This window comes from Ixodes scapularis, unplaced genomic scaffold, assembly GCF_016920785.2.
Source record: "Ixodes scapularis isolate PalLabHiFi unplaced genomic scaffold, ASM1692078v2 PGA_scaffold8__174_contigs__length_109621045, whole genome shotgun sequence".
NCBI classification, from domain to species: Eukaryota; Metazoa; Arthropoda; class Arachnida; order Ixodida; family Ixodidae; genus Ixodes; species Ixodes scapularis.
This window is the reverse complement of record NW_024609883.1, coordinates 27,096,675-27,116,280: the sequence shown is the minus strand read 5'-3', so window position 1 is coordinate 27,116,280 and position 19,606 is coordinate 27,096,675. Positions and strand designations below refer to the sequence as shown.

The following is a 19,606-nucleotide window of genomic DNA, read 5'->3' as shown; positions in this document are numbered from 1 at the left end:
TTGGCCGGTTGGCTGGCTTGGCTCTGGTCCGTCTGTCCGTCCAGTCCGGTCTTCATAAATAGCAATAGGACGGTACCTCGCGCCCCCTGGACTACTTCAGCATCATTATGGACTTATGGTCTGGTCGGCAGCTTCCCGCTCCAAGTTAGAACGGGATTGCTGCGTTTCGTAGAAGGTATTTCTCATCATATTGAAAATTACTGTTGCGAACCTGCAGATTTACCAGACATGTGATCTATCTGCCAAGGGTACAACATTGCCCACAGACACTAGCCCTGGTAGGAATTGATTTACGGTTACTGCTCTAAAAAGTGACTTTTACACGAAGTTGTGCCTGCAACTCAAACGAAAAGGTACCAAGTGTCCCGCAACAGCGACGAAGGCTAGATCACCTTAAACTTCCACATTTATTTTGCAGCGTGTATCACTGCCTTTTGCGACCCTGTGCGCCTGGATCAACCCCTTCAAAGTATGAATAAAGTATGATTATTCCACACGCAAGTTCGTCTGCTTCTCTCGACGTCAGAACGACGCCGATCTTTGATTGGCTCTGATGGAGGGACAGTGGCCAAGACAAAAATTTCCAACTGGGATCCAACTGGTCCCAGTTGGGATTAGATCAACTGGGGGTCCCGGTTGGAGTTGGTCCCAGTTACAACTGGTCCCAGTTACCCTAGCAACAATGAAACACGGCACAAAATAGAAGGTTGACAAGTCTTTATTGTCAAAAACTTGGAGGATAAAACTAAATAATAGGTTCGGTGACGTACACGCTTCCGGGTTTAACCACTTGCTTGCAACCAGCGGCGTAGACTTTCCATCTTCCCGGGGGAGGGGCAGGCCGAGTTCTCCCGGGGGGGGGGGGGGGGGGGGGGGTGGTGCTGGGTGCTGTGCATTACCTTCTCGCCAGAACTGGAGATGGAAGCTAATTAACGAAAGCACGCTGGGATTCAATTTCCCATGTATTTTGTCAATAAAGGCAACGTGCACATTATTTTGTTTACATGCCACTACTAGAAGCTCGTTACATGGCACAAACAGCGTCTCGGCAAGGATCATGGCCCGGGCCCGGGGGGGGGGGGGGCTCTGCCCTCCCCCCGGATTTCACCGGGCACAAGTCCCGATGCCCCCCCGTAGTCTATGCCAATGCTTGCAACGATTGAATCACTCTTTCAGAGGTAGTATTCGTGAGAGATGAAGGAAGATCGACCGTTATGATGTTAGCCTGAGACTGAGGCAGCTGTGTTAGAGACGTATCCTCGACTGTTCCTTTTTCTTCTACTTTGAAACTTCCTCTTTTCCTGCCTCAGTCTCAGGCTAACATCATAATGGTTAATTTCCACCAGCTCGCCTGCGCACTCACTACAATATCATCGACCGTTGGTGTCTGTAAGTAGACCTCAAGGCTGCAGTTTGTTTTGAGGTCTACCCACTATCCTTCAATCAGAGACAATCACAGCTTGGAGTCTTTTTGTCACAACCTCCGCAAAAGAAGCAGACAAACTTGCGCTTCACATTAATGTGAGCTCGTTCTGAGCATAGTGCATGGTGATGCATGGCAAACTTCCACAGTTTTTTTGCAACGTACATACCGCATGCACCGGGAGGCACTCACTTGATCGAATGACGTTTTAGCGAACGCCCACGTTTCATCGAACGACACTTTAGCGAATAGTCGGACGCCGCGAAGCGGCGTTTTCGGGTGGGCCAAGTGAGTTCATATTTTTGTAATGAGTTGCCGTAGACTGTCGCCGCGAAGCGGCGTAAAGTGCAGCACGACGTATGGGTTAACGCGCGCCCCCGTTATTTGCTAAAACGACCATTCGCTCAAATGTCGCCGTTCGCTAAAATGTCATTCGCTCTTGTGATATGGACCCGCATGCACCATCAAGATTGCTGGTCTTGGCAGCCTATTAATGTGAGCTCAAACTGAACATGCGCTCTTAACAGCACCCTTGAATATGGCGTCCGGTGAATACCACCAATAACTTCCAAAATTCTACTGGGATGTTCCAGAGCAAGATGCGAAATGAAAAGCAAGTAGCATTCTGATCCGTGTCTCCACAAGGTGGCCGTGTGTGCTGCCAACTTAATCAAGCTACCCCGCTCTGTCTCGTCTCCTTTATTACGTTTCCCCTCCGTGTCGTGCTGTCCCATATCATATATAATACCGCGCTTCCCACAGGATCACTCTTTCTAAAATTCTCCGATGACCTTCAGTAAGTTTTTAATCAGAACAATGTTTATCGTCACTAATTAAAAAGTTTTAGTTTAATATCAGACCACAGCCTCCTCTATACTCACAAAGCCTGGCAGTTCGACGACGGAGCCATGGAGCGCCCGGTCGCAGATTTGGAGAGCGAGGATCTGGTAGCACAGAGCATTTCTTGGGGGGCCTGTACTTAGCGCACAGCTTTTGCAGTGGCGAGTACACGAAACATGGTTTTCAAACTTGACGAGAAAAGAAGAGGTAGTGCCAGAAATGCAAGTACCACGAGCGGACATTCCATCGCTTGGGAGAAGTGTGTTTAGGCGTCTCGCCACAGCGGGACGCCTGTTACATGGCTCCTCTGATCCGTTGTCTGCCGCTCTACCTTTTCACTTTCAGCGGCCATGCCTCATGGCGATTTTCCAGGCTTTGTCAGCATAGAGAACGCTATGATCAGACTTATCGTGACAAGTAATAACTTAGTAGTACTATATTTAAATTTTAATTTCAGCATCCCTTTAAGACACTTTTGTTATTTATGACATCCGTTATGTCGTGCCGTAACGAACAATTTAGGAAAAACATCTTTGTGTAGCATGCACCTGTAGATATCCGCACCGTGTAACATTTCCAACTTTTAGATGTGCATAGTCCATGGATTAGAGTCTGAAAACTACGGAACGTGCGAGGCTGTTGCTAGAAAGCATGGACGTGTCAAATGAGCTACACGAGAAGGCGGTTGTGCATGCTGGCCCAGAAAGCTGTCCACGTACACCAAAAGACAAAAATGAAGGCCGTTTATAACTCCCTGTAACGCCGAATTAGAGCGCAGCTCTTGAGGAGGAGGAGGGAAGGGTACTGAGGGGAAAGTATGCCCCTCCTCCCTCCTCATCCTGTCTGCCACTCCTTCCTCTGAGCGGCGTCGCCGTCGTTTTGCGAGGGTCACGTAACCTCACGGGGGTCACGTGACGTCACTGGGGTCACGTGACCCCCGTGAGGTCACGTGACGATGACGTCATCAGTGACGTCTCTGATGACATTATTGTCATTGTCACTGATGACGTCATCGACATCGCCATCGCCAGTGATCACATCATCAGCAACATCACACATCCAATGCACTGTGCAATTACGCCGACGGCCCTCAAGCCGGAAATGGGCGCCTAAGAGCTGTGCTCAAAGATGACAACGAACGAAAAGAGGCATCGTTACTGTCGGTTGGCTGTATGCGCCGCTAAGAGAACAGAACATGCCACAATGCTCCTTTTTTTTTCTCTCTTTCTTTTTATGGCAAGCAATAGTCCCATTGGTCTGTACACAAAGTGGGAAACCGTTACGCCTATCTTGCCGGCACTTGGTGGGCTGTTCTTAGAGGCTCAGTCGAAGGACACCCGCTGAACTCGGCAACAGAGTGGCAGAATCCACCGATGTCAAGGGGCTGGTCAGTGCTTGACCTTGCGATTGAGGACCTCCCTGTTGGCCGGACCGCTCCACACAGTGGCAAAGAGCCGGCGCTCCTCGGCCAGGGCTTCTGCCGTCGACAGCTGCCTCGCCTTCACCACCGTCCGCTTGAGGGTCTGCAACCAGACGCTGGAAATCAACCTATGTTTCCGGTTGTCCGAAGCATCATCATATCGTCACATCGTCACCATCTAGACGCGACATTGTGGGCCTGCATGGTACGGGCCGTTCCCTGTCTGCGGAGTCGCGGCTCTCCTGAACCAATAAATTGTCCGTTAGAAAACATGATTGCGCTTTGAAGACGGGGACATAGGAAGGACAGACACCACAGAGCGCTAACTTTCAACTGATTTAATTCAAGAACCTCAGCGTAGAAACACACAGCTTCACCGCACCACATCTCAACCGATCCGTGGCCCAGCCACGGACCGCAAGTACGCCAACTCCTTATCTGCCAAGTCAATTGACTCCACACTGACACACCACGTGCCGGAACTATTTATAGCGTCAGCCTCCATAATCTCTCTAACAGTCCTATCTTTGTGCCTAGCAAGAACAGTAGACGAAGCAAATAATGGTTTGCACCCGCAGTCATGACAGTGACACGACAGATGGCCATCCCGAACCCCGTTCACTTTCTGGTAGTGTTCCCTTAGCCGTACATTTAAACATCTGCCTGTCTGGCCGACATAAATCTTGCCACATGAAAGCGGAATTTGATATACCACCCCTTCCGTGCACGCGACAAACGGACTCCTGTGCTTGATTGGGCAGCCCGTCGGCGCTTTGCGGAATGGGTCTGTCATCTTGCACATTTTTGCGAGTTTTTCAGGTGCAGAGTAAACAACTTTTACGTTTACACGTTTTGCTATCTTTCCCAGATAGTGCGCTGTTCTGTGCATGTACGGCACAACTGCAACTTTTTGTCTCGCTTAACCTGCCTCTGGGCGCGGGCTAACGTCCTTTCTAATTTTCTTAAGGACGCCTTCTGCTACGGATACAATCACAGCCTTTGGAAATCCGGCACGCTGCAAGCGTTTGTCTTGTTCAGTCAGACTCAAGGCTCGGCGGATAAGGAGTTGGCATACTTGCGGTCCGTGGCGGGGCCACGGATTGGTTGAGATGTGGTGTGGTGACGCAGTGTGTTTCTACGCTGAGGTTCTTGAATTAAATCAGTTGAAAGCTAGCGCACTGTAGTGTCTGTCCTTCCTATGTCCCCGTCTTCAAAGCGCAATCATGTTTTCTAACGTATCATACCAACTTGCCCAACAATCAGCACTTGTCAATAAATTGTCATTATTATCATTATCTTAAATCGCAGAAAACACTCTTTCATTCTCCAAAAATGTTGAAACAGTTTGTGACAGGACAAAGCAATATCGCCCGAGCTTCCCTACACTGTATCCAAAGCTCAGGAAGTCGCATTTTTTAATTATAATGATCGCCAATCGTGCCCCGTTTGAGCCTTTTAAAAAAATGAATATTTAATTTCAGCGTTCTTTTAAGGCTGGTTCACACATTTGTGTTTTACTGCGATTGACTGTGCCACGACCTTGTATTATGAACACACTGGCACCACCTATCGAATAGAATCCCTTTGATAGCCACAGTCGACGACAGGTTAAGAAGCCAGTAGAAGATCCACCAGCTCCACCTCCAGCATGTGCTCGTTGCCTTCCGCCGGGTGCTAGTTGCGCGCCTGACAAAGCCTTATCACAGGCAAAAAGCTTGCACTCCAGGTGGAGCACCTAGGTACTAGTTGTGAACCAGTAATGTTTCACAAACCCCTTCTGGATCGGGTGAAGTGACGGGGGACCCCATCCACTGTGACGGGAGAGGGGGTATTAGACAATCGCAATGACGAAAGTCAACTTCGAAGAGACTCTGAAGCTCTGAGACAGATAATAATCGGCCCCACTTATTCAGCATGCGCGGTTTGGTCGATTTAACTTCGTAGAATAGCGGCGCAGATAAAACAAATTGTATCGCTTCGCTCAATCGACGTTTGAGGGCTTCGGGGATCCTAAGGAGGCTTTCGGGGGACCTCGAAAGGTCTGTAGAGTTCTGTTTGAGAATTGGCATACTATAGACCTCTCAAGTTTTTCCGGTACTCGAGGGATAAAATCTATGTGCTATCTACGAGAAATTATCTCCTACATAATTGTAAGAATTATTCCAAGCTCAAGACGGAAGAAAGATGCGCAAAACGTGCATAAATCCCGAGTGTTCTGGGACTACTTGATAACAGGCTGAAGTTGAGCTAGTTGGTACATAATGCAAAAGGAGACGGTGAGCTAGAATGATAGGGACAAAACACAGACAGACACACACCGCTGACTATCAACGAAGAATTTATACTTCATCACTTTAAGCCAAAGATTCACACCTAAAGTGATGCCAAAAAATCACCCTAAATCCTTACTACTAAATTAAAATAAACTAAATTAAATGATTAAATTTGGTCACTTACACCTCCTTGACCCAACCCACAAACCACTGCCTGACACATATCCCTTTTATTCCCTTTCACGGGGCCGTGCCACATTGCAAAAACTGCCAGGCTTTCTTGCTGACCGTGAAGGAGGGCATGCTCATGCAGTCATCGGCGCTTTCCTCAATGGCCAGGGCCTCGAAAATCTCGCGCGCAAAGGCATTTCTGTGTATGTTTCTCTGTTTCTCCCTCTCCGTGTTTTGTCCCTATCGTTCTAGCTCACTGTTTCCTTCTACCCGACAGATAACGCCGGCATGTCGTCTCGCCTAGAGTAACAAAAAGCCAGGATATCGCCTTCCCTTTCCTTTCGCCGCCGACTCCCCAATGGCAAAGAGGGGTAGCGCGCGCCAAATTCGAATGCGGCACTTGCGGGGAACTGGATTTGCGAGCGCCGGGTTTGGGGCGGGACGCGCTTTCGCTCCGCATTTGCGAAACATATATCTCACATCGACAAACGGGTAGCTTCTCGAACTTTTGGACATTGCGTGTATCACTTAGATACGCGTAACTGCATTCTTTTTACGACACGAGTGCCGTTTCAAAGCGACCACGTGCGAGCAGACGATACAGTCTAAGCTCTTTATAACAGACCTTGATTTTGACCAAGGTTTTGGTCTGCTGTAAGAGGAGTATGTTGTACGCAGATAGGAAGTTGAGTCAATGGTATGTAGAGGAAAACCAACCGAACTTCACAAATCGGTATGTTATATCCAATTGTCCTTTGTAATTAGGTCTGTTGTAATGAGCTTACACTGTACAACAATTCACGATGCACCGTGCGTGCGCTTCCGAGGAACCTGGGAGACAGACGACGGTGCACGTGCGGTGAAGTGCTGTCCCACGTTGTCACGGTCACTTCTGCCACGATACTTGAAGTAAAAAATTTGGGACCGCCGCGATACTCCGTCAAAAAAAGCTGCCGGAGCGGTCGCGGTGCGGTCAATCCCAGTCGAATGTAAATGCGCAAATCGGCCTTTAATCTCGACTCCGGAGGGTACCGCCGAGTGAACGGAAAAAGTGTGTGTTGACGCAGCCTCACCTGCAGTACGTGGGGGTCTCCCCGTGCGTGCTGCCGCAGCCAGTCCCTGGCCTGGGCCACGGGGTCCTCCGACTCTTGCAGCAGCCCGTCAGCCAGCCCCAGCCGCAACGCCTCCTCCGCTTCCACGCTGCGACCCGACGACAGCAGCTCCAGCGCTGCAGAGGGGCCCAGCAGGCGCACCAGGCGCGTCGTGCCTCCCCAGCCGGGAACCAGGCCCATGCGCACCTGGGGGAAACCGTCGGTCCTTGGGTATGCCACTCCCTGCGGGGTTCTCCGACGCTTCTGAGGGCAGAGGAACCCCTTCCGGGCTCGACATCAACGCAATACAACGGTACAAAGACGTACCAACCTCGTAAGCAGTAATGCGAGTACTGGGGGTGCTTACCTCATAGTTATCCCTTGGTAAGTGGTTCAGAGTGCAAAGAACACTTAACAATAGGGCAGGGTCAGTCGAGAAAATTTGGTTCCTAGAAATTAGGTTCCTAGTCTGCGCAATCATCTTAGGTGACTCCGAGTCGTAGAGTATGAACCCATACAACCAGCAACGACCTTTCTGAATTCCAAGTACTTTTTTTTATATCTCATACATGCAACCTTGAGTTTCTTTGATTTTTAAGTGTCAGAAGAAAAAGACTCTTCGACGTTGAAAGTACCAATGTCGAAGCATGCGTTGCAAACTCGAAAGTGGTGCTCTCGTAATACCTTGTTACGAGGGGAAATCAGGAAGTCCTTGCCCCTATTTTTTATTAGCCAAAATGAGGTACGTACAAATAATTACAAACATACATACTATTCTACGCACTTTACACTATTTGTCCACATAGTCCCCAACCCGGTTCAGACATTTGTCCCATCGCAGCACTAAATTTGAGATGCCCCTGTGATAGAATTCTCCCCGCTGACTGTGGTACCACAGACGGACTGCTGTCTTGGCTTCATTGTTGCGCGTGAGTCGCTGTCCTGCCAAGAACTTCTCCAGTAGACCGAAAACGTGGAAACTACTAGGGGCGAGGTTGGCATTGTATGGTGGGTGCTCCCGACTCTCCCAGTGAAATGACCGAAGCTTGTCGGCGGTTCTGATTGCCACATGTGGCCTCGCATTGTCATGGAGGATAACCACATTGTCCACATCAAGAATCCCTCGGCGCTTTCGCCGAGGCCGGGCAGTGCTCGTTCAAGGAAGTTCCCCCGCTGAAAATGGAAATGTTGACTTCACATTTAAAGCCATAATTTGGCAAAAAAAAAAATAAGGCAAAGACTTTCTGATTCGCCCTCGTATATGCTGGTCTTGATGTCGTCTTGGTGTCTTTTTTTTTGCTTCGTTAACTCCTGCTTGGGCTCAAATGAGTTTGCAGTATTAATACTATAAAATAAATTAATAAAAAGTAAGAACTGCCAACTATTCTGAGGTTATCAATGCCATTGAAAATCAAAAACATTCTTTAAGTTCTGGCAATGACCTCATCAACGCAAAAATACTAAAAAATACAAAGCATGCGTCATCTCTGTCTTTAACCAATATTTTTGGTGAATCCTTTTCCTCTGATAATGTCCCTCTGGACTGAAAAATCAGCCGTGCCAACCCCTTACATAAGTCTCGAAACCGAAATTCACCTTTAACCTTTTGGGGTCATGTGAGCCTTCCCCTTGTTGGCCCCTCAGGTCAGAATTAGTTTATGCAAAAGTGATGCAAGCAACAAATGACTTCAAATTTAACGTTTTTATTTTAATATAGTAATATGTTCAACTGAAAATAACTTTCAATCTCTTGGGTGCTTTCAGTTCTTGAAATGCTAGCGGTACTTGCGCAGCGTGTAGTACTTTTCAAAGCAAGCTGGAGGGTGCAGGCCAGGTTGACGAGTGCAGGTTTTGCAGTAGAACACTGTTTCGCGCCGTTGCCCCTTGGTTTTTCTGTCGCTGCAGACGGCGCAGCCCTTGCTTTTGCTTCCATCGAGTTTATAAATAAAGTGGTTCTTTCCAACCAGTCTCTAGTCGCATCTCCATCGGAAGAGCGCCCCTGTTTCCTTGGCTGGTAGCGGACATTTCCAACAAGGCCCTTTATCAACGCCTTCCGAAACGTAAGGTGCCGCGGCGCTTGCTTCCCTTGGCTGATTTTTTCGAGGCAGAAGAGGATGTAGCTGTTGACGACTCCCACTTCCAGCAACCAAACAAATAGACGTGCGCGACAGCGTCGGCGCACGTCTCCTCCTCACTCTCGGTGCTGTCACCGTCACTCTCTGGTGACACATCAGAGGCTATCTCAGAGGCCTCGTTTGGATCATAGGTGTCTTCTCCACTAAAATCACATTCACTGTCGCTTGAGCCACAAGCCTTTCCGTAAAATGCGGATGGAGTAAAGGCTGCCATGCTTAACTCGTAAAAGGGCGCGCAACATTCTCGCCCGCGCAATTTGCAAAAAAAAAAAAAATGTGTAGCGTCACTTGCGGCACCTTTCGGAGGGTGAAGAAACTAAGAAAGTCTAGTTTACATTCTTATGACAGATGGCGCAAGTTGAAATTGTCGGGGCGCGCCCGACACCTGACCGCAAAGGAGAAATGGGCCTGTCGGGGGAGCCCCGACATTTGACCAGAACCTGAATATTTTTTTGTCGGGGGTCACCCGACACATGACTCCAAAGGGTTAAATTACCCTCCTATATCACTGACCACGATTCCTTTAAAAATCTTGGAACATATACTATTTTCTAATGTTATTAGATATATTGAATCTAAGAACCTTCTCAGTTGAACTTCGATTTAACAAAGTCACCGGGACCCACTAATTATTTCGTTAAAGGGACAATGAAGGCAATTTCGGATATTTTTTTGGCAACTGAACTGGGTTCCAGGCACGTCTCAGGCCACGATGCCCAAATTTCAGCCGAAACTGGCGCTTGTGTGCCATGAAAATCAATTAAACGGCCGCGGTATTAATTAGGGGCGTCGCGAACCGGCCGAGGTTCGAGTTCGACCAGGTTCGACTTTTTCTAATTTTCAGTGGAAAGTTCAACGAACCTTGTATTGAGGTTTGTCTTGAGTGTGCATGTGCGACAGGCTGGCCAGTTGGCTTCAGATTGGATGGTGATAGCTAGGGGATGAATTAAGGGCAGCGCTGATTGGTTAATTCAGTTAGAACAGTACAAAAAATTCAGTTAATAACTTCTTCAGTGATTAAATTTAGTTTATTTTAATTGCAGTTGTTCACAAAATTCACATAACCCTTTGCATAAAAAAAAAAAAAATTCTCCAAACCTAGAGATGCTTGTATCAAGGTCTGGCCACACTGTCCGCAAAGTCGAACCAGTCGAATCTGGAGAGGAGTTCGAAGTCGAACCCCGAAAGTTCGACCAAAAAATCCGGTTTGACAAAAGTTTGCGACAATCCTAGTAGTAATAATCGTACCAAATCGACCGGGGTGACGCCCCGAGAGTTGCGGGAGAAGCCAGGAGAAGCGGAGCTCACGTGACCGGTGCAAGGCCAAGAAGCGCGACGTCACAAGAGACGCGTCAGCGATTGGTCGAAACGAGAGACGTGCCCTCAATCACGTTTTGATTCACAATTTTTAGGAATATTGTTCTAACTTCCGTTATAATAACCATGAAAAGTATAAATCGGACCGAAAATGATTCCTAAACCGTAAATAAAACAGCATAACTGTTTTTCTCTTTGCTATGCTGGATGCGAAACGGGCAACGAGCAACTATGGGCAAACAAAATAAAATAAAAAAAGAACACGCGGGAGACGCTTAGTTTTGGTTTCAAATGTCGGTGTCGTGTTTACTTTGGAAACACGGTACTCGAAAGGTTCTGCAAAATGGTAGTCATGCCAAATTTGTGCGCTGTAGATGGCTGTTCTAACGGTCGACTGAAGACCAGTATTCGTTCGGGCGACTCTAGTCTTCACGTGCGGGTTGCTGTTCGTGTTATTTAACGACGAAAAGAGAGGACGTCCGACTTTGGTGGGAACCAAAAATGGCGCTGTTTATTTTCTCCTTGGGGAGCGTCCCCCGCAAAGGAACCGGTTCCCGGAACGGCTTGGTCGCTGCCGCTTTCCCCCCGGCATCTCACCCGCGTCCCTGTTCTTCGGCAACACGCCGCTCTCATCTCGCCCGCGCGAATGTTGCTCACTGCTTCGAAGCCTGCGGGACGCTCGTTGCCGGCTGGGTGGTCTCACTCGGGTGATGGTGAAGGCTGCCACACACATACTCCTGTTCTGTTAATGTTAGGTCACTGTACGGAAGCTTGAACCTGCTCGCGAAAGCGGCATTGTCGTCCATGTTGACAGATTCGACGAAACGACCGTGCCACCGCGCTGCTATAACCCACCGCGGTAACCAGAGCCTCGATCTCATAAATGCTACCGATACCGACTATTCACACTTGACATCACTCCCTACGTCACCGCCGTTTTCGGAGGCCCAGAAATGAGAATGGAGATAGTTTAGTTTCGGTTTCTTCAGTTCTTTCGTAGGCACAGAAATACGCGTCACAAATGTCTACAAAAAATTGGGCAGTATGCTAGGTTCCCAAGAACCCTAAAAACACCACTTAAAAGAATTAAATAAAGTTGTCTTCATTGTCCCTTTAAATCTGGAACTTCATAAAATCGAGGAAGGAAGATCTCGCGCAAAAATTGCACGGGGAATCCAAATTTGTTCGTCGAATCGGAAAATTTGTAAAGTCCGGTTTCGTTAAATTGAGGTTCAACTGTAACCGTAAACCAACACAGATTCAGAAAAGAATTATCATGCGAAACCCTGCTCCTTGAATTTGTGCATAACATTCATTTAAATTTGGAACATAAACAACTAACCGACGCAATCTACCTCAATTTTTTTTAAGGCTTTCAACAGAGTATTTTATAGCCACCTTTTAATGAAACTTCACCAGTTAAAAATTTACCACTTTACAATTGCTTGGATTTCTGAATTTATTTCTGATCGGGTTCAATGTATCATTGGCATCTAAATCGAGCGTAACGTCCTGAGTTCCTCAGGGAAGCATGCTCGGACCACTTCTTTTTTTAATCTACATATGTGTTTGTGTTTCTTCTACAATCCGCCTTTTCGCAGATGACTGCGTAATCTACAGCACTATCTCGTGCCCCGAGGACCATTCGTCCCTTCAAACTGACTTGCCATCCGTTGCACATATGTGCCATAATTGGCAGATGTCACTGAACCTAGATAAATGCCAAGTTCTCACCTAATCTCGTCTTTTGACACCGTTTCTTATAACCACGGTATTAATGACATTACACTCAGTTCATCCTCATCTTATGCATATCTTAAAGGGATACTACAACGAAATTTCGGCGCTCATTTTTTGGTCTATATGTGTTCAAAAGAGCAGTATCAGACGGAACATACCAATATCTTGTTAAAAAAGTCTCGAAAAAGAATTTTAAAACGAATTAAACGATTAGCAAAGAGCACCTGGTGGATGTCGCTAACGCCTCGCTTGTAATGCTCGTCTAGGAACCTTGACAGCTAGTGACGGAGGTTGTCTCGTCTCCGGCCACAACGAGAGAAGGGAGGAAGGAGGAACTCCCCTCCTCCTGAGAATCCCTTTTGTGTGTCGCAGAAGTCGCTATTGTCCCCCTAGAAGATTATAGAAGATTAACCCGTCACTAAAAAATTCATACAAAAGCAGCCGCTTCGGTGGCTGGAAGGACTAGGCCATCCTCTCGACGTCAGCCTCGCCGTAGCTTTGCTCGTCTTGAGACGACCTACGTCACGATTGCGTTGGACGTCACGTGCTCTAAACTGGGCCTTCTCCGAGCGCTTGCCAGAGTGGGCCGTTTATAACGAAAAATGCAGCCACCAGGCTCAAAATACAAACGTGCGATTGTCATTTACGGATATTGTGAATCATATTCAACCTATTTCTGAACACGACGGGAATATTTCAAATTTCGTTGAAGTATCCCTTTAATCTTCATATAACCATCGATCTAACATGGACCACCCACGTCAATCACATCGTTGCTAAGGCAAACAGCCCCCCCCCCCCCCCCCACACACACTTGGTTTTTAGCAATAAAACTTATGCCCCCCCCCCAATGTAAAGCGAATTACCTGTAAAGCGAATTGCCTATCTACCCCTAGTACGTCCAAAACTAGAATATGTTGCATCCATCTGGTCTCCGTGGCAAAATTATCATAGACGCCCTAGAAAGTGTCCAAAAAAGAGCACTATAAGTTATTTATTCCGATTATTCTTTTTACACAAGCGTGTCGGAATTGCGTAAACGAGCAAACCTCCCTAAAATGACCTTAAGGCAAAAAGTATTTGGTTCGACACTGTTTTACAAGTTTGACCACCATAACCCGACAATTAGAAATACAGTGTAGGCCACATATAACGTATGTCGCGGGAGTCGCGAAAATCCACACTATAAGCGGTATCGCGCTATAACCAAAACATAAATTTTTCAGGCCAAAATACATGCCATGAGAATTTTGTAAAAGAATTTATTTTATGTTAGATGAAAAATAAAGCTTAGTTTGAGGAAAATTCTTTATTTCACCAGACTAGTACACTTCTCTCTCAAGTGTGTCACACATTTTAAAAGAAATGAACGACTTTTGCCTGGCGCAGCCTTTTAAGTTTTAACGGCGTCGCGGGTTGCGGACAGACGTTGCGAGCGTTCAGGATTGCTAACCCTAATCACTTTTCTCGGGTGATGAAAACGCGTGAAAATTCGCATCCTTTATACGGTACGCGCCAGTAATACCTTCAACTTGAGCACAGGCATGAAGTGCTCCAAATAAGAAATCCGGGCGATGTTCGAAAACACAAATGTTTAGAAAGCATCACTGTAGTCGAAGTAAACAAACATGATGACACGGGCGTTTCTGCAGTCTTGAGAGTGCTGCCACGACATCGCCGCACGAGTAGGTGGATCTTCCCTTCTAGTACGTGCTGGGTTATCATAGCGACACACAACAAAAATTCACAGTCAAGGATAGCGCTTTTACGCGGAACGATGAGCTTCCACCACGCCGTCTACATCGACGATCACAACCGACGCCATGTTTGCGAATAGAAGAAGTCGGCCCGTGACCGGCATGCAACGCGCGCGAGCACTTCTCCTCGACCTGCGATTGGTCTGTCGTTGCGGTTGTTTCTAACCTTTCCAATGCAGCGGGGGAACGCACGCACGTGAACGACACGTGCATCCCTCCGTCGCTATGGCAACTGATGCCCCTCTCTTCGCTTCTTCGAGCAACCTCCTTGCCCCGCGAGTGCTGCTTGCGGCTAGCGTTGTTATCTAGTGTCGCACAGGAAAGCGTGCTCGCTGCGCTGGTCGTCGGCGGGCTGTTCCAGAAACCGCACTATAGACCGACACGCGCAGCGGCTCTGTTTACCAACACGGCCGGAAGGCCGCGCATGCGCGGTAGCTGTGTGGGCAAAAGCCGCCCGGCTCTCCGTGTTTTTGCCATTGCGTTGTGTGGCGTGCGCTCGTTGTTGACGTTGTAGGGACGTTTCTAGCTTTAATTGTGCGTCGTACTTCCTGACAACGTATGTCGTATGCTATGCCCGACTATTTGAGCTCGCAACCCAAGCCTGAACGGCAGTGTTACCGAAACAAACTGTGCGTGGACGGCGTTGCCTACGAGTGTCCGTACGCCGTAAACAAGGCCTGCTGGACTTCCGACGTGAAGTTGCTGCCACCGAAGTCGACGGCTCACGTCGTCGTTTAATTAGTTTTTTCGCCAAGCCAGTTGACGGCCGTCACGGTGCAGGCGCGCAAGTCTCTCGAGGCGTACGATTGCTTCGAGTCTGTTTCCGCACTGCCGGCGGGATCAGCAGACTGCGGGTCAACGGAAGTGTATTTAATAATTGATTAAATACACACAGTGTCTTGAAGTCAAGTTATAATATTTTTCCTACCCTCATGACCACAAGGCATGATAAGCGGTAACGCTTTGTCCGTTCTGCAGTCTTGGCAGTAACACATTACAAGTAACGGCGTTACCAGGAACGCGTTACTTTTTTCAGTAACGTAGTAACCTACTCGTTACTTCTTCGAAACAGTAACGGGTAACGTACTTACATGACTAGTTTCCAAGTCTTAAAGAAATTACACCTAAATCTTTTCCGTGTTTTTAGGCGTCAAGCCATGTTTTCTTTGCGTTTTATTCGTGAATATTTAGGTGAAACCGTAAAAAGAGATAAAATAATTATGTTAAGTTTTTGCATGAACATAATGTTTTTTGGTATATGAACTTATGCATACCTGTATCATCCAAAACCGTAAAATGTATTACATCATAATTTAAGAAGTAACGCAGAAGTAACGTGCGTCACTTTTTATCGGTAGCGGTAACGCGTTCCATTTATTTTTAGGTAACGTAGCTCGGTAACCCGTACCTTTTATTTGCAAGTAACGAGTAACGTATTTCGTTACTTTTTTTTTGGTAACGCCTACAACACTGCCGTTTTGTCGCCGGTCCCCTTCTGCTGGGTAGTACGGGTGTAGCGAGCCTCCGACGAGTGCTTGGCTGGTGCTTTGTGCACGAACACCGTGGAAACAAAATCCGGGTGGTCTCGATCAGACGACGGTTTCCCTCCACATAAGCAAGCCTCGGGACGGAGATTGAAATGGAAGCCGCACTTGCCTTCAAGAAAGTGCTTGCTGCACAAACGGTCGCTCGTTCGAGGCGAGCATTCTTTCCGCTGGGAACTTGTGGAAACTCAATCCGCCACTTTTCTTGTATATTTCGGTGCAATTAATGGCAAAACAGCTTTGCGGCATGCTGAAATGCTATGACGCCCATGCGAAACGTGCGCCCTTTTGCCCACACCAGCCGGCTCCGGCGCGATCGCAACGCCGCCGCAGCTCCGTGACGTCAAGCCCGCGTGTCGGTCTATAACCGGTATTTCCCTTCGCGCGCCTGCATTTTAAGCGGTACGTAATTACATGGAGTTCTATGGGAGGCGAACCAGTGGTTTAAAAAAAATGCATTATACCCAGTCCTGCACTATAAACGGTTACGTTGTAAGTGGTCTATACTGTAAACTATTTCTTCCTCCCACTTTGTTTTTTCTGAGATTAGACAACAGCTGTAAAATACAACCCATATATGCATCCACCACTTAGTACGCTTATTCCATACCGTTCACAACACTTGAATGCAAGGCTTTACCCGATAACATAGTCACAGCTAACGATATAGACATATTTAAAATAAATTCTAGGCAAGTTTATGGAATTCATTACGGACCAGTATTTTTGAATGTAAGTGTGCTTGCACTTTTTGTCAAATTTTGTTTTCCATCTTTTGTTGATGCTCTTTTGTTTTGTGGTTCATGAGTGTTTATGTTTTTTTATTGTTCTACAAATATGAGCTGCCCATCCCTCGTATGATGCCTGTTCCAGGGTCTTCAAGGTACTAATAAATAGATAAATAAATAAACCCTTACTCTTGGCGGTGAGACGGCCCCCTTTACGAGCCCAAAACCCAACTTTTGGACGAAAAAGTGACGGCTTCCTCACCTGGACAAACTGGATCTGGGCTTTGGGCAGCATGAGCCTGAAGTCACAGGCCGTGGTCAGTTCGGCCCCGCCACCTGGCGGGGGCAACGAGACACTTTCTTTGCCAGGTGCAGGCAGGGGTGGCTCAGCGGCGGGAGGCTCGCGAGATATTGATTTCAAAACAGAGGCGTTCAAGGTTTTCAAGAAGGTTGAGGAGCATTGTAAACTAGAGCCACTGCATATGGCAGCAACCAGGGTAGTGCTATGCTTGTCCCCCTGCCACCTCTCGCTGTAATTGGTGATGCACGGTATTGTAGCAACAGGCAGAGCTGGCTCGGTTTCCATAGCAACCGACAGAGCCGAGCAAGGCGCTGCCGGTGTACCTGTCGTTTGTGTCTTTTGCTTTTCGAATAGCACTAAGTTCAAATTGTCAATGTGCATCCCCACATGCGTTCAACATACAGTGAGTGAGGCAAACAATATTTTTGTAGCGGTATGACGACCATGCACTTCAGATACGTTTGTACCGATATGGCGACCGCTTTTACTCACTTTTGTTGCATTTAATGAACGGATGAAGAGATAAAATGAGCCACACTAATAGAAAGGCCACCAGGTGCCGTTAGCAGCTCAGTTACCATGGTAAACTCTAGGCCCAAAATAGAGATCACCATTAGTGCATTTGATGCTGCGTATCTAGGTCTTTTTGCGTCGTGTAGATACTATGGCAGCTAAAGCTACCATGTGTACAGTGGTTCCATTGTAAACCTGTCATCAATTTTGCGTATTGCGACATCATTTTCGGTTCAAAAGACCAAAAACCAAGCGAACGCTTCAACGGACGGCTGATCCAGGTCTGTGAGTGTGGACAACTCCAAGAGAGGAAGCTGAAGAGCCGCATCACACTGGGCATAAAAGACGGGCGGGAACAACAGAAAACCCAGCTTGCGCAAGGTCGTGGAAATTTGGCGCACGTGAGAGAAGGGCAAAGAGCGGGTACAGGAGATTCAGAAAATGACCCAAGGAGGCCGATAAGCGTGAGGGCAACTCTGGAGTAGCAAACCGCACTAAAAACGAAAGTGTGCGTAAAGTGTGGTTACGTGGACTACAAGGAATCGAGCCTGTCCTGCAGAAGGCAAGAAATCCAAGCAGTGCGCAAACCCAAACACTCTGCAAGATTGTGTTGGCCAAAGAAACCGAGTAAGAGAGGTCCCGGACAGGCGAAGCCCCAAAAGGTTGACAGAAGACAGAATGCAGAGACAGCTACTTTCTGCATACTCTCTTGTCAGGGCACACTCAGAAGGGTGGAAACTGGAAAACAAAACTACAGATCCAAGGCAAGCCAGTGGTTTGCAACCATGAGCAACCAAGCTGTTCAGTGATATTACTAGAGGAACCAAAGATCATGTGCAAGGCAGTGAAACCAAGCAGTGCACTCCTAAGCACATTCTTCAGACGGGAAAAGAAAGCTGCTGCTAAGGTACGTAACATGCAGAAAACATAGAACTGTGCTCGGGCACAGTTGTTTACTGCACAAGGACCAGTGCAAGCCTGGCTAAGCTTCGCCTGACTTGTGACTAAAACGAGAGGAAGGCCGACTTTACGAGGCAGCATGCCCGTTCAAAGAGGCTTTGAAGTGCCTAGGTGAGCTATCTGTGGTGTGGTGTACCACATGAGAGGGCACCAAGAATCCTATGGGGCGTAGTCAAGCCAGCTCGTAGCGATGCACTGGCTCTTTGGAATCAAATCAAAGCTGAGCTTGAATTGCATGGAAGCAAACTGAGTAATAACCCCTGTCATTGAAAAAAACTGAACAAGACAGTCAGATGGCATTGACAGTCGAGAAAGAGAAAATAGGAATATGCTTGGACCCTGTCGATTTCAATAAAGCTCTCAAAAGAGAGCATTACCACATGCTGACACTCGATGACACTAGACAAACAGTGAGGATGGCAAGTATTTTTCTATGTTGGATGCTGCACAGGGTTCTGGCAGACCAGGCTGGACAAGTTCAGCTCATACCTGTGCATCACGAGCACATCTTATGGAAGATACAGATCCCTTCATATGCCATTTGGGATTACAACAGCCCCAAAGATCTTCCAAACACCAATGTAACAAGTTCTCCAAGGTGGTGCTGAAGCAGTCATGGATGACACACTAGTGTGGGCCACACAAATGAAGAGCGTGATGCACACCTGTGCAGTGTCTTGCAGCAGTGCCAAAAGGTGAACATCAAGCTGAACTTGGTAAAGTTCCAGTTCTGTAAAACAAAGGTGCGCTACCTCGAGTGTGTGCTAAACAACAAAGGACTTTCAGTAGACCCGAACAGTGCAGAAGACATCCTTGCAGTCCAAGTATTGGAAAATGGAAAGGAAGTCAAGACGTTTCTAGTTTGTTGCTAGGTTCAGCCCGAAGATATGTGCTCCTCTTGAAAATCTGCTGAAGAACAATGCTTGGGTATGAACTAACCCCCAAAAGGAAAGTGTACCATGACAAAATGCAGCCACTTATGCTGCAGGTAGATGCTAGTCAGCGTGCAGTTGGAGCAATCATCCTGCAGACTGGAGAATTCCCAGGTTACTCTTCTCACTGAACGAAGTGCAAGGGGGGTACGCACAAATTAAAAAAGAAATGTTAGCCATTGTACAAAGCTGCATCTTTAGTGACTACACCATTTACCCGGCCAAGCAACCTAGTAAAAAGCAACCATTGTCCTCTTGAAACCTCTACACCAATGTCTATTTAGTATTCAAAGAATGCGTATTGACTCTCCCGAAGTACTCGCTACAGATTAAGTACACGCGTCTGAGAAGAAAATGTTAACTGCAGGTGCCCGGGCCCGTCCCAGTTTCCGTCAAAAGAGGAGGTGTTGAAGGAAGAACACTTCCAAGTGAATGGAGCTTCCGCCAGCAGTCTCTGCAGA

At 47.4% G+C, this 19,606-nt stretch overlaps 1 protein-coding gene across 8 annotated transcripts in view; it reads right to left on the bottom strand.

Moving 5' to 3' along the window:
* Nucleotides 1–3,333: 3,333 nt before the first annotated feature.
* The window catches only part of LOC8040894 (ethylmalonyl-CoA decarboxylase), a 33,912-nt gene continuing 17,639 nt past the window's right edge, over nt 3,334–19,606 (bottom strand). For all 8 annotated transcript variants that reach the window (XM_042286758.1, XM_042286760.1, XM_042286759.1 and 5 more), the window contains exons 4-6: nt 16,702–16,775; nt 7,201–7,425; nt 3,334–3,786 (exon numbers count right to left, since the gene is read on the bottom strand). In XM_042286758.1, the coding sequence (XP_042142692.1) occupies nt 3,652–3,786; nt 7,201–7,425; nt 16,702–16,775 (434 nt within the window). In that variant the 3' untranslated portion in view covers nt 3,334–3,651. The remainder of the gene's footprint in view (nt 3,787–7,200; nt 7,426–16,701; nt 16,776–19,606) is intronic.